The 15,501-nt window shown below is 37.8% G+C and overlaps 1 protein-coding gene and 1 pseudogene across 1 annotated transcript in view; one reads left to right on the top strand and one right to left on the bottom strand.

Moving 5' to 3' along the window:
- The window catches only part of SGCG (sarcoglycan gamma), a 208,701-nt gene that overhangs the window by 117,101 nt on the left and 76,099 nt on the right, over positions 1–15,501 (top strand). The window contains exon 8 of the mRNA XM_036301222.1: positions 14,930–15,017. Coding sequence (XP_036157115.1) covers positions 14,930–15,017 — 88 coding nt within the window. The remainder of the gene's footprint in view (positions 1–14,929; positions 15,018–15,501) is intronic.
- LOC118652375 lies at positions 70–184 on the bottom strand (annotated as a pseudogene).

Genomic DNA, 15,501 nt, shown 5'->3' with positions numbered 1-15,501 from the left:
TTAGATCATAGCAAATTTAATATTCTGGAATTAATAATACTTTTAGTTATATCTTTTTTTTTTTTTCCCAGCTGTGACTCCAGACAGGATCCAAAGAGGAGTTTTACCATCTCTTCTCTGGGTTTTATGGAGACTTAGTTTACCCTTCTGTGTTAGCCTCTTAAGGCACTGAAATTTTAGTTATATCTTATTAGACTCTTTCATTTACAGTATACTTTTAAAAAACCAAGGAGTAAAATTATGTAAATTGTTTTAGATAATCACATATTAAAGTGATATGTCAATCATTACACAAAACCACACAAACATTTAGAATATTATGGACAAAGTATTTTGTATCTAATATGACTTTCAATAATAGGATTAACTGAATAAAATGATGTCTTGTGATTTTCATGTTCATTGATATATTAGTTAAGTTTTCTTTTCAAAGATGAGTGTAGGACGTAATTTTTCATAAACTTACAGAAATTGCCTTATGAATTTGCAAAATTCATTTGTCTGTATTGCTGGGCTGAGAAAACTTTTTTATTATAAATATAATTAAACATGGTACTATAGCCTCTAGCAGTATGAAAAAGGGACCCCTCAAAATTATTACATGAGATCTTGTCAAGACTGAGCTTGGGGATTATAATTTAAACCCATCCACCCTGCTTGTTAGCCCAAACATATAGCAATTATATCTGATAAAACAAAAGGTTGTATTTAAAAATATGTAGTATGGTCATACATTAAATGAAACAAGCACACAGAGGTAAAACGATTGTCTTTGAAGTTCACAACCCTGAAAGGGGGTAAGGATAGCTTACAGGCAAAGCCCACAAAAGTAGCATCAACATGACAGAGACCTCAATTAAATCCATTGCATGAGACAGCAATGAAAGGCAGAAAATATTTGCAACTACTGCCCAACCTTGAATAAAGCTGCATATCTGTGGGGAGGAAATCACAGAGATGCCAAACCAGGACCTGAACATCACTGAGGACATGAGCCCTGAGCCACTATTATAAAACTGAGAGACCCTGGAGTTTGAATAGAAACAATGCTAAAGCCTTTTGACAGGCCGGGTAAGTGCAGAACTTAAAATAATCCACATAGGGAGCTTGAGACTAAATCTTCAAACCACATTAGGTAAACTTATCAAATAAAACACTATAAAAAAGAATAATTTTCAACTAAGTAAAAATAATCAATCTGAAAATGATTGTGAAAGCAAAATCAAGAATCTCAAGGAAGTAAATCTGTTTTTGAGTAGCTTTCATTAAAAGAACAAATTATAAAATCAAAACAGGTGATATAGGGCAGAAATAACAGAGAATAGACTTACCTTCTCTCATTAACCAACTTAAAACCTTGAAAAATGTATAAAATAATGATTTTTGCTGTAAAATGTCAATATGTTGAAATCTTAACATCCAATAGATACAATAACCAAAATGAGACACAGAGAAACAAGACTGAATAAAATTAACAGAGTATCAGTGAACTGAGGGACAATGTGAACGGGTCTTATATATTTGTAATTGGAATCCTTGAAGGATGGTAGAGGGAAGAAAGGACAAATATTGGGGTGGACTGTGATTCTTTTTCTCCAAGTGTGATGAAAACTTTAAACCATAGATCAAACATGCTTAATGAAACACAAACAAAGGAAACGAAGAAAACTACATCAAGACACATCATAAATAAATTGCTTAAAATTAAAGATAAAGATAACTCTTCAAAGCAGCCAGAGGAAAAGGACAATTGTATATTAAAAAGAAAAGAAAAGAAATTAAAGGAAAAGAAAAGAAGAGGAAAGGGAAATAACAGACTTCTAGTCAGGAATAATTCAAACCAGAAGACAGTGAAGCACCTACTTTAAAGTACTAAAACAAAGCCAACCCAACCTAGCAAAAATATCTTTAAAAAACAAAGCCAAAATAAAATCTTTTCAGACTTTCTAAAGCTAAACAATGTTATTTTAGCAGACTGACACTACAGGAAGTATTAAGGAAAGTACTTTATGCAAGAGGGAATATGATATTAGATGGAAATATCAATCTGCACAAAGGAATAAAAAATATCAGAAATGGTAAATATGTGGGTAAACAAAAATAATACTTTTCATTATTTTTTTAATTAAATTTATTAGAGTGACATTGGTCAACATGAACATATATATTTCAGCTGTGGGTTTCCAATGCACTATGTGCCCACCACTTAAAGTCAAATCTTATCCTGTCACAATATATTAGGACTCTCTTTTCCCCTCACCACCTTCCCTATGGCAACCTCAACTCTGCTGTTTGTGTTCACAAGTTTCAGTTTTATATCCCACAAATTAGTGAAATCATACGGTTCTTAGCTTTTTCTGACTGACTTATTTCACTTAGCATAATATTCTCAGGGTCTATCCATGTTGTTGCAAATGGTGCTATTTCATTCTTTCTTTGGCTGAGTAGTACTCCATTGTGTATAAGTACCACGTCTTCTTTATCCAGTCCTTTATCTCAGGTCACTTTGATTGTCTTGGCCACCATGAATAATGATGCAATGAACATAGCGGTGAATATATCTTTGAGAATGCGTGATTTTGAGTTTTTTGGGTATATACCAAGGAGAGGTTTTACTGAGTTGTATGGTCGCTCTATTCTCTACTTTTTGAGGAATCACCAGACTGTTTTCCATAGTGGCTGTACCAGTCTACATTCTCACCAGCAGTGAATGAGGGTCCCTGTTTTCCACAACCTCTCCAACACTGGTTATTGCTTGTCTTGTTGATAATGGCCACTCTAACAGGTGTGAGGTGGTATCTCATTGTAGTTTTGATTTGCATTTCCCTAATTGCTAGTGAGGATGACCATATCTATTGGCTGTTTGTATGTCTTCTTCGGAGAGGTGTATTTTCAGGTCCAGTATAAAAATATATCAATAAAATATAATTTTATTGATTTCAGAGAGGAAGAGAGAGATAGAAATATCAATGATGAGAGAGAATCATTGATTGGCTGCCTCTTGCATGCTCCATACTGGGGCTCAAGCCTCCAACTGGGGCATGTACCCTGACAGGGAATCGAACCGTAACCATCTGGTTCATAGGTCAGTGCTCAACCACTGAGCCATGCCCGCTGGGCTTCTCTGCCCACTTTTTGATTGGGTTGTTTGTTTGGTGAATTTTATGAGTTCCTATGGAATACTCATAAAATTAATATTTTGGAAATTAAACCTTTGTCAGAGCTACTGTTTGCAAATATCATTTCCTGTCTGGTTGGCTGCCCCTGTTTTGCTGTCAGTTTCTTTTGCTGTGCAGAAGCTTTTTAATTTGATATAGTCCCATTCATTTAGTTTTGCCTTTACTTCTTTTGCCTTTGGAGTAAAGTTCATAAAATGTTTTCTATGACTAAGGTCCATAAGTTTGGTACCTATTTTGCTTCTATGTTACTTGTTGTTTTGGATCTTAAATTTAGTACTTTGATTCATTTTGAATTAATTTTTGTACAGGGGGACAAACTATAATCCAATTTTATTGGTTTGCATGTGGGTTTCCAATTTTCCGAGAACCACTTATTAGAGACTATTTTTACTTCATTGTGTGTTTCTTGCTCCATTGTTGAAAATTATCTGTCCTTATACATGTGGTTTTATAGCTGAGCTCTCCATTCTGTTCCACTGATATGTGCGTCTGTTTATCTGACATACTATGCTGTTTTGATTATTGTAGCTCTGCAGCATAATTTGAAATCAGGGAGCATGATACCTCCAACTTTGTTATTTTTTCTCAAAATTGCTTTGGCTATTTGGCTATTTTATGGTTCCATACAAATCTGATGATTGCTTGCTCTATTTCTTTAAAAAAATGACATTGGCATTTCATGGGGGTTGCATTAAATCTGTATATTGCTTTGGATATTATTGATATTTTAACTATGTTGATTCTTCCAATCCATGAACATAGGATATTTTTTCCATTTTGCTGTACCTTTTTCTTTTTTTTCCTTTTAATCTTTATTGTTGAAAGTATTACACAAGTTCTCCTTTTCCTCTGATTAGCCTCTTCCAGCCCTCTCCTGTCCTACCTCCTCCCCCAGGCCCTCACCACCCCATTGTCTATATCCACAGGTTATGCATATATGCATACAAGTTCATTGATTGATCTCTTCCCACTCACCCTTCCCTACCTTTCCTCTGAGGTTCAACAGTCTGTTCATGCTTCTATGACTCTGGGTCTATTTTTGATCATCAGTTTATTTGATTCATTAGATTCCACACATGAGTGAGATCATGTGAATATAGGGGTGCATAAATTCTTTCTGATGAGTGTTTCAAGTTTCTTAGGATATATTCCTAGAAGTAGGATTACTGGGTCAAATGGTAGTTCCATTTTTAATTTCTTGAGAAAACTCCATACTGTTTTCCAAAGTGACTGCACCAGTCTGCATTCCCACCAGCAGTGTACTAGGGTTCCTTTTTCTCCACAACCTTGCCAACATTTGTTGGTTGATTTATTGATAATAGCCATGCTGACAGGTGTGAGGTAAATCTCATTGTCATTTTGATTTGCATCTCTTGGATGATTAGTGACTTTGAGCATTTTTTTATATGTCTCTTGGCCTTCTGTATGCCCACTGCGGAGAAATGTCTGTTTAGGTCCTTTGCCCATTTTTAAATTGGATTGTTCATCTTCCTTTTGTAAAGTTGTATGAGCTCCCTATATATTTTGAAGATTAACCACTTATCAGATATGTCATTGGCAAATATGATCTCCCATGTGGGGGTGGGTGTCTCTTGTTATTTTGATGATGGTTTCGTTTGCTGTGCAGAAGCTTTTAATTTTTATGTAGTCCTATTAGTTTGTTTTCCCCTTGATTTCTAGTGTCCTAGAACAGTGGTCGGCAAACTGCGGCTGGGCAAACTGCGGCTCGCGAGCCACATGCGGCTCTTTGGCCCCTTGAGTGTGGCTCTTCCACAAAATACTGGCTCTTCCACAAAAGACCAACTTCTGCATGTGGACCATGACGTTTCAATCGCACTGTATGTGCGCGCCCGCACGTGGTATTTTGTGGAAGAGCTACACTCAAGGGGCCAAAGAGCCGCATGTGGCTCGCGAGCCGTGGTTTGCCGACCACGGTCCTAGGAGAAGTATCAGTAACATACTGCTATGAGAGATGTCTGAGATTATGGTGCCTATGGTTTCTTCTAGGACTTTTATGGTTTCACATCTTACATTTAAGTTTTTTATCCATTTTGAGTATATTATTGTGTATGGTGTAAGTTGGTGGTCTAGTTTCATTTTTTGCATTTACCTGTCCAATTTTCCCAATACCATTTATTGAAGAGACTGTCTCTGCTCCAATGTATACTCTTGCCTCTTTTGCCAAATATTAATTGAGCATAGGGGTTTGGATTAATTTCTGGGTTCTCTGTTCTGTTCCATTGATCTATATGCCTGTCCTTGTGCCAGTACCAGGCTGTTCTGAGTACAATGGCTTTGTAGTATTACTTGGTATCTGGCATTGTGATTCCTCCAACTTTGCTCTTCTTTCTCAAGATTGCTGTAGCCATTTGGGGTCTTTTTGGTTCCATATAAATTTTTGGAGTGTTTGTCCTAGGTCTGTTGGTATTTTAATAGGGATTGCATTGAATCTATAGATTGCTTTGGGTTGTATGGACATTTTAATGATGTTGATTCTACCAATCCAGGAGCATGGTATATTCTTCCACTTGTTTATATCTTCCTCTATCTCTTTTTTCTTTTTTAATACACTGAGGCCACATTTATGTTGATAAATGTGTTCAGTATTTTTTTATTTTTTATTGATTTCAGAGTGTAAGGGAGAGGGAGAGAAAGAGATGGAAACATCAATAATGAGAGAGAATCACTGATCAGTTGCCTCCTGCATGGCCCCTACTGGAGATTGAGTCTGCAACCTGGGCATGTGCCTGTGACCAGAATTGAACCTGGGACCCTTCAGTCTGCAGGCTGACACTCTATCCACTGAGCCAAACCAGCTAGAGCTATCTCTTTTTTCAATGTCCTGTAGTTTTCAGAGTATGGGTCTTTTACCTCCTTGGTTACATTTATTCCTAAGTATCTTAATTATTTTGTTGAAATGGTAAATGGGATTTTTTTTTTGGTTTTGTTTTTGTTTCTCTTTCTGAGAGTTCACTGTTGGTGTATAAAATCTATGGATTTTGGGGTCTTCATTTTATATCCGGCTACATTTCTGAATTCATTTATTAAATCTAGTAGTTTTTCTATGGAGTCTTTAGGCTTTTCTATGCACCATATCATGTCATCTGTGAATAATGACAGTTTTACTTCCTCCTTTCTAATTTGGATTGCTTTTATTTCTTCTTCTTGTCTGATCACTATGGCCAGGACTTCCAGAACTATGTTAAACAAGAGTAGTAAAAAAGGGCATCCCTGTCTTGTTCCTGTTCTTAGGGTGAACGGTTTTAGTTTTTGCCCATTGAGTTTGATGTTGGCTATAGGTTTGTCATATATGGCCTTTATTATGTTGAGATATGTTCCCTCTATTCCCACTTTACTGAAGAATTCTTATCAAAAAAGAGTGTTGGATTTTGTCTAATGCTTTTTCTGCATTGACTGATATGATCATGTGATTTTTGTCTTGCAATCTTGTTATATGCTATATCATATTTATTGATTTGTGAATATTGTACCAGCCTTGCATCTCTGGAATAAATCCCACTTGGTCATGATATACGATCTTTTTAATGTATTGCTGGATCTGGTTTGCTAAAATTTTGATGAACATCTATGTTCATCAGAGATATTGGCCTGTAGTTCTCTTTCTTTGTAGTGTCTTTTTCTGGTTTTGGAATTAGGGTGATGGTGGCCTCATAGAAATAGTTTGGAAGTATTCCTTCCTCTTGAATTTTTTGGAATAGTTTGAGGAGTAGAGGTGATAGTTCTTCTTTGAATATTGGGTAAAACTCCTCCGTGAATCCATCTGGACCAGGGCTTTTGTTTGCTGGAAGTTTTTTTTTTTTTTTTTTTTTTTTTTTTTTTTTTTTTTTACTGCTTCAATTTCATCAGATTTATCGGCCTATTCAGGTTTTCTGATTCTTCCTGATAGAGTTTTGGAAGGTTGTATTTTTCTAGGAATATGTCCATTTCATCCAGATTGTCCTGTTTGTTGGAATAAAATCGTTCATAGTATTTTATTACAATCCTTTCTATTTCTGTGGGGTCAGTTATTACTTCACCTTTTTTATTTCTGATTTTGTTTATTTGAGTCCTCTCTTTTTGTTTCCTGGTGAGCCTGGTTAGAGGTCTATCAATCTTGTTTATCCTTTCAAAGAACCAGCTCTTGGTTTTATTGTTCTTCTGAATTGTTGTTTTGTTTGTTTGTTTGGTCTCTATGTAATTTACTTCCCCTTGATATTTATTATTTTCTTCCTTCTACTTGTTCTGGGTTTTTCTCTTTCAGATTATTTAAGTTGTAGTGTTAGATAACTTATTACCAGTTTTTCTTTCTTTTTTTTTTTTTTATGTAGGCCTGTAGTGCTATGAACTTCCCTCTCAAGACTGCTTTCACTGTGACCCATAGGTTTTGTATTGTTGTGTGTTCATTTTCAGTTGTTTCCAGGATGTTTTTTATTTCTTCTTTGATCTCTTTGGTAACCTACTCATTGTTTAATAGCGTGCTATTGAGCCTCCATGTACTTGATTGTTTTTTTAGGATTTTTACTGTAGATGATTTCTAATTTCATGCCATTGTGGTATGAGAAGATGCTTGATATTTCAATCTTCTTGAATTTGTAGAGACTTAGCTTGTGTCCTAACATGTAGTCTATCTTTGAAAATGTCTTATATTTATTTGAGAAGAATGTATATTCTGTAGCTTTGGAGTGGAATATTCTGAAAATGTCAATTAGTTCCATCTGTTCTAGAGTGTCATTTAAGATTGCTGTTTCCTTGTTGATTTTTTTTGTTTAGTAGATGATTTATCCAGTGATATCAGTGGGGTATTAAAGTCCCCTACTATGATTGTATTGCTGTCGATCTCTCCCTTGATATTCTCCAGAAGTTTTTTATATATTTAGATGCTCCTGTATTGGGTGTATATATGTTTACAGAGTTATAGCCTCCTGTTTTATTGATCTCTGTAATATTATGAAGCAGCCTTCTTTATATCTTGTTAAGGCCTTCACTTTGAGCTCTATTTTGTCAAATATAAGTATTGCTATCATAGCTTTTTTTTTTTTTATTTCCATTTGCCTGAAAAAAGTTTTTCCTTCCTTTCACTTTCAGTCTGTGTGATTCCTTTGTTCTGAGGTGGGCCTCTTGTATACAACATACATATGGGTCATGTTTTCTTATCCATTCAGGTACCCTATGAAGCTCCAAGCGATCCACACGTCCTCAGCTTGTGTCTGTTTCCCCAGGCCCTCTGCTTGTCTCTGTTTCCACAAGCCTTGGTGCAAGCTGGCAGAGCCAATCTGCCCTCTTTGTTTGTCTGCCAACTGTCAGTCTTAATCACTCAAGCTTCTCTTTCTGACAGGGCTTTAGGTGGGGTTGGTGCTGTTTTGCTTTCAGAGAATAAGATGGGTATTTTTTCCTGACTCAGAGCTATTCCTCCATGAGTGGCCCAATATATTACTCTAGCCTTGGTTGGTCAGAGATCTTATATGGAGACCAATGGGATTGGCTGGCAACTTGGAGTTTTTTTTATCAGTTTGGTTCCCAGAATAGTAGGGCATACTGGCCCCTCTTCCAATCCAGTCACTGAGGGCTCCTTGAGACTATTCAGGCCCATAACCTTGGCCTCTGCTTTTGTTTCCTCTGTAAAGCTCAAACTGTAGGAGTGGCAGGCTCTATTACCTGCCTTGAGGCTACCGGGAGGGGCTAGCTCTTCTGGGGGAGAAATGGCCACTTAGGTTTAGAAGCTTAAGAATGTCCCAGTGCAGGACTCCTGGCCATGTCTCCCTGCCTTGCTTACCTCCCCAGCCTCTCCTCCGACACCTCAAGTCTGTGCCAAAGCCTCGGGTGAGTTTTGCAATGGAAAAGTCATGTGTTCTGGGTTTAGAGGATAAAAGCAAGGACAAAACTACTATGAAACTGCACTGTGCTGCTTGGGGCACCTTTCACCTTTCATGGTGCAGCCTTTTGCAGCTGTGGTCTTGGGTCCAGATTCCCTGGCAGTCAGCAGCCCTGTGACCTTTTCCTTTTCACAGTTGGATGTTATGCCTGTCACCAATGGACATAGCTTTGGTGCAACGCAGCTTCCTCCTTATCTTCTCGGCCTGCTAGCTGGTTGCCCGTCTCAAACCCATGTCCCCATTCCTACCAGTCTCCAGGCATCCTCTGCCCTTTATTGTTGTAAATTGTCTCTTCACCTGTGTCTAATTTGTTCATTCTGGGTGGATGTTCTCTGATTTAGTTGTATTTCTAGTCTGGCTTCAGGATGAGATGCACAACACGTCTAACTACTGTTGACCAAAAAGCCTTACTGAAAACATAAACTGTCAATTAATATATATAAGATGTTTTATATGCTGTATTCTTACAATAAAGTAAGCTAGAAAAAATTATAAGGAAAAAAACACACGTTTACAGTGTTTATTGAAAAAAATCCACATATAATTGACCCTCACAGTTCATACCCATGTTGTTTAAGGATCAACTGTGTTAATAATAGACAAAGTAGATTTCAGAGCAAGAGATAAATATCGCAGAGATACTGAGGGTCATTTCAAATGACATAGGAATAAATTCATCAACATTTATGTAGCTAAATATTTATATATCTAATATTTGAGCTTCAAAACACCTGAAGCAAAAGCTGATAGAACTGCAAGAAAAAATTATTGAAATTTATAGTCATAGATTTCAACATGCCTCTGCCAATAACTGATATAACAAACCCACAGAAAATCAATAAAGATATAGGAGATTTGAACAAACTATCGACCTATTTGATATAACTAATATTTACATAGCACTCCTACCAGCAGCTGAATACAAGTTATTTTCAAATGCACAAGGAATATTTATTAATGTTATTTTTTGGATTATAAAACAAATCTAAATAAATATATAAGTATTGAAATCATACAATATATGTTATCTGACCATAATTAATTTTAATAAGACAATAGTAACACAAAAATATCTGAGTATTTCCCAAATATTTGGAAATTAAATAAAACATTTATACATAACACATGGGTCAGAAAAGAAATCAAGTAGAAATTAAAGAGTATTTTTAACTAATTAAAAATAAAAAAAATTATATGTTAAATTTGGGAGTATGTAGTTAAAGCTGCATTTAGAGGAAAACTTATAGTACTAAGTGCCTATATTAAAAAAAAGAACATTAGTGACTTCTGCATATGCCTTGAGAAGCTAGAAAAAAAGAACAAATTAAACCAAACATAAGAAAATAAATAAAAGGATAAAAAGCAGAACTTTTAAAAAAGAAAACAAAAGCAATAGAGAAACCAATGAAACTAAAAACCAAAAGGTCATTCAAAATTAATCAACCTTTAACTAGATTAATCATTAAAAAGAGAGTACAGAAATGGCCAATGTCAAAAATTGTAGAGGGGACACCACCAATGATCCTCTAGACCAGTGATGGCGAACCTTTTGAGCTCAGCATGTCAGCATTTTGAAAAACCCTAACTTAACTCTGGTGCCGTGTCACATATAGAAATTTTTTGATATTTGCAACCATAGTAAAAAAAAGATTTATATTTTTGATATTTATTTTATATAATTAAATGCCATTTAACAAAGAAAAATCAACCAAAAAAATGAGTTTGCATGTCACCGCTGACACGTGTGTCATAGGTTCACCATCACTGCTCTAGACATTCAAAGAATGGTAAGGTGATAATTTGAATAACTGTATGACAACAAATAAGTTTTTCCACAGACTATTTGGCAGACTTTCTAACATACAAATACTATCTCAATGACTAACTAAGCCTCTGCCATTCTCATATTAGGTTCCAATTTGAAGTACTTGTTTAATTATATCTATATATGAAGTGACCAAAGAGGATTATTGAGAACTCTTATGTCTGTTGTGATCTACATTTGGGCCTTACCAATATATTCTTAAATTTTTAAAGGTCTTTTATGCATCTCTCTCATAGCTCCTTATCTAAATCACACACTCTGGAGAAAAGATATTATGTTCTATGGCTCTTTTATCTACCTGCTAAATCTAAATATAATGTTGAATGATACATTGTTTTTGCCTAATAAATACAATCAGAATTCAATTCAGATGAATGGCAAAATTAAATATTTACTTTCTACCTTTCTATCATTCTACAAATGGCATAGAATTTGTCTACAGGATATTGCTAGCTAATTATGAAAACTGAAAAACTCATTCACAATCTCTAGATCTCAGCTTCCTCACCGATAAAATGGAATTGCCCCACATTTCACAATAAACATTGCAGTTTTTAAAAAAATGGTCATTTTGATTATTTGAATGGGCTTATAAAATGTAGATTAAAGTGCAAATGTAATTCAACATAAGAGCTTTTGTTAAGTAATTGAGGGAATATTTATATCATTTTGTTGTTAATATTGTTACAGAGCAATTTCTGCTTTAAATTCTAACAGAAAATGTAGCTAGTAGTGGTATAAATTAATTAGAACTTGTATTCTCACATACCTAAAAGCTAGAAGTGGCAACTCAGACAACAGTTCACACTCACCATTGTTGACGCCATCCTCCGGTCACTAGGTATCTGCTAGGCAATATTCAAGGCATGTGACCAAGGAAATGTGCCAATGCATGCATCCTTTTCATCAGAAAAGCAAAATCCTGCCTAAAACCCCCAGCCCACTCTCAGCAAATTTTGGCTTATATCTCATTGACCAAAATTGTGTCACTTGGGTGCCCATAGCTACAAGACAGGCTGAGAAAGCAATTAGCTTTTCCAACATCTGCAGTGGAAGGCAGAAAAATAAAAGGGTTTGAGAGTGCCCAGTGGATCAGACAGCCCTAGTGGTTCCCAGATAGCTTATTTTGTCTAGGCACAGGAGTAGACCTCACAGCTCCTCCCATTCTAGGGGAATGGTAGAAAACAGCATGGAAGTCAGCATCTAAAGATTTGGTTCTGTTGTAGAACTGTCAGTTGCTAGCTATGACTTTCAATGAGCTGTAATTTATCTCTTTGAACTCAATTTCCTCATCTATATATCAGAAATAATGGTACCTACTTCAAATGTGGAGGATAAAATGAGAAAATGGATGCTAAAATTGTGGGTAAATATTTAACTCTTATTATCATGCTAATCTAATCTAATAAAAGGGCAATATGCAAATTAACTGTCACTCTGTCACAAAGATGGAGGTGCCCATAGCATCCGTGCCCCAGCCGAGGGAGGACGTCTGGGCAGGCAGCACACACAGCTTGGTGCACATCCCCAGCCCAGCAGACACAATGCAGGGCTTGGGGCATGCTCTCAGTGGCCGCTGAGCAGCTCAGAGCATGCCCCCACCTCAGCAGACACAACACAGGGGGGCCTCTGTGCGTGAGCTGAAGAGGAAACACTTTTTCTGACCTCTCATTGGCTAAGCTCCCTGTACGCCACCACTCACAGTGTTCTTGGTAACTTGGGTAATAAGAATCCAAGAAGGTGATCTAGGGTTTTCCCACCACACTCCTGGAGGAAAAAACTAAGGTCCGCTGCTGAAGGGGCTAAGAAATGTCATATCCTGCCCTAGCCAGTTTGGCTCAGTGGATAGACCCTCAGCCTGCCAACCGCAGGGTCTGGGTTCGATTCTGATCAAGGGCATGTACCTAGGTTGCAGGCTCCTCCCTGGCTGGGGCCCAGGTCAGGGCTCATGCACGAGGCAACCAATCAAAGTGTCTTTCTCACATTGATGTTTCTCTCTGTCTTTCCCTTTCTCTTCCAAGCTCTCTAAAATCAATGGAAACATATCCTCAGGTGAGAATGAAAGAAAGAAAGAAAGAAAGAAAGAAAGAAAGAAAGAAAGAAAGAAAGAAAGCAATGTTATATCCTATGAAAGACACATCTTGAAAATGCCTAAAGAAAGTTGTCATTTTTTCATGGTGAAGGGACCAGAGCCTGTGTTGATGAAAACACTGTGGCAGCTGCAGTGGCTGGCAGTGGCAGCAGCATCAGGGTGATGGGGCTGGCACCTTCCCCTGATCAGCCCGGTCACCTCCTGCAGAGGGAGGCCAGTCTGCTCCCACAGGGAGAAGGCCTAAGCCATCAGTAGGACATCCCCTGAGGGCTCCCAGTCTGTAAGAGGGGCAGGCTGGGCTGAGGGACACCCACCCCAGTGCACAAATTTCGTGCACCAGGTCTCTAGTCTATATATATATAAAGAGGTAATATGGTAATTGGTCCTAACGGTGTCCCAGTCACAACCGTTCAACAGGCTGTGTGCCCACAGGAGCTGGTGGGCAGGGACGGGGCCGGGGACTTCCACCACCGGGACTTGAGGCTGCTGCCGGGGGCGGCCTCCCCGGCAGAGGCACATGCAGGCCACCGCACCACCCAGCCTGGAGGGGGGCATCAGGATGGGGCAGCCCCCCCGACGGAGGCGTGTGCAGGCTCGTGGCACTGCTTGGCCTTGAGGGGGGGTGTCAGGATGGGGGCGGGGCCTCGGCGGAGAGCTCTCAACACTCCTGTGCTGGGGTCTGAAGGTGCGGAGAGGAAGGGAGAACAGATGAGCAGTTAGGGGGTTTAGGCCAGGAGGGAAGAGCAGATAGGCAGTTAGGGGGATCAGGCCAGGAGGGGAGAACAGATGGGCAGATCAGACAAGGAAGGGAGAGTAGTTAGGGCCATCAGGCCGGCAGGCAGGTGAGCACTTAGGACAGTGATGGCAAACCTATGACATGCGAACTCATTTTTTTGGTTGATTTTTCTTTGTTAAATGGCATTCAAATATATAAAATAAATATCAAAAATATAAATCTTTGTTTTACTATGGTTGCAAATATCAAAAAATTTCTATATGTGACACGGCACCAGAGTTAAGTTAGGGTTTTTCAAAATGCTGACACGCCAAGCTCAAAAGGTTCGCCATCACTGACTTAGGAGATAGTGGTTCTGGATTGTGAGAGGGATCCCAGATTGGAGAGGGTGCAGGCCAGGCTGAGGGATGCCCCTGACCCGCCCCCCCCACCCATGCATGAATTTCGTGCACCAGGCCCTTAGTTATTTATAACAATGCAACAAGTATTAAGGTTACATAATTGGATAAAACATGAAATGCTGGTAAATCCATCTGCTTTCACAAAGCAAGTTGGAGAATGTCTGCCCTTAATAGAGTTACAAAGCACTTCTATAATTCTTTACTTCTGAAAAATCATATTTCCCCCCACAACTTTGGAACACATTTGGTTTCCTCTGAGTGAACCATAAAGCACTTATGTGAGCATAAAGCTTCTTTATCTTCCAACAAAGAGCTCAAAAAAATAGTCATCCAACAAATTTTAAAAGTTCTTTTGCAACTATGAGAAGCCTTTGCATTTTAAAAGTAACATGGTACTGCCCTAGCAAGTTTGGCTCAGTGGATAGAGCGTTGGCCTGTGGACTGAAGGGTCCCGGGTTTGATTCCGGGCAAGGGCACATGGCCAGGTTGCAAGGTTGAACCCCAGTAGGGGGCATGCAGGAGGCAGCCAATCAATGATTCTCTCTTATCATTGACATTTCTATCTTTCTTGCCCTCTCCCTTCCTCACTGAAATCAATAAAAATATTCTTTAAAATAAATAAATAAAATAAAAGTAACATGGTATTTCTTATAGAAGAGCTAACTATTCTCTGATTTATCTTCTTAATATATATCATGTCCTAAACATAAATCTGTGATGGTGGAGAAATTATTTTATATGAATCTTAAATTTATATACAAATATAAAGATATAATCATTATAAATAATATACAGTTGGCTAATTTCTTAAATCCCTTTCTAGGACTCATCTCTGCTTCTACATTCTACTCAGAATGTGACTGTAAATGCACAGAACGCTGAAGGGGAGGTCACTGGAAGATTAAAAGTGGGTGAGTGAGGCTTCATCACAGTGCTTTACATATATGTGGTCCATGAACATTGTGCTAAATTAATGAGTTTGTTTTTCTCTTCTAAAGAATTCAAAGTTATTTATGAACAATCAATGTATGAATTTAGAAAAATATCATGTTGTGGTGACCACAGAGAATAAGTAGCATCAGGGGACAACCGTCTGAAGTATTTTAATTAAAGCTATTTTGATTCCAAGAAATAGAGTAGCATTCAAGGTACCACAAGAAACATAATGATTATTACAGGATATAAAAGAATCTCACAGAGACAAAAGAAAAATAACCAAAGTAGTTGGCTTCAAAAAGTAGAGACCAGGGGCTGAGACCCAAAAGTATTTGTTTTTTCTCTCTCCTTCATTCTCTCCCTCTCTCTCTACCTCCTCCCTATATGTCCCTCTCCCCCTCTCTGCCATGTACCCCTGCTTCCCCGTGTATATTTGCCTCTTTCCCTTGGGTATTACAG

This window comes from Myotis myotis, unplaced genomic scaffold (assembly GCF_014108235.1).
Source record: "Myotis myotis isolate mMyoMyo1 unplaced genomic scaffold, mMyoMyo1.p scaffold_m19_p_3, whole genome shotgun sequence".
Lineage (NCBI taxonomy): Eukaryota > Metazoa > Chordata > Mammalia > Chiroptera > Vespertilionidae > Myotis > Myotis myotis.
Note: the sequence above shows the minus strand (reverse complement) of the source record. Positions and strands in the feature narration are given on the sequence as shown.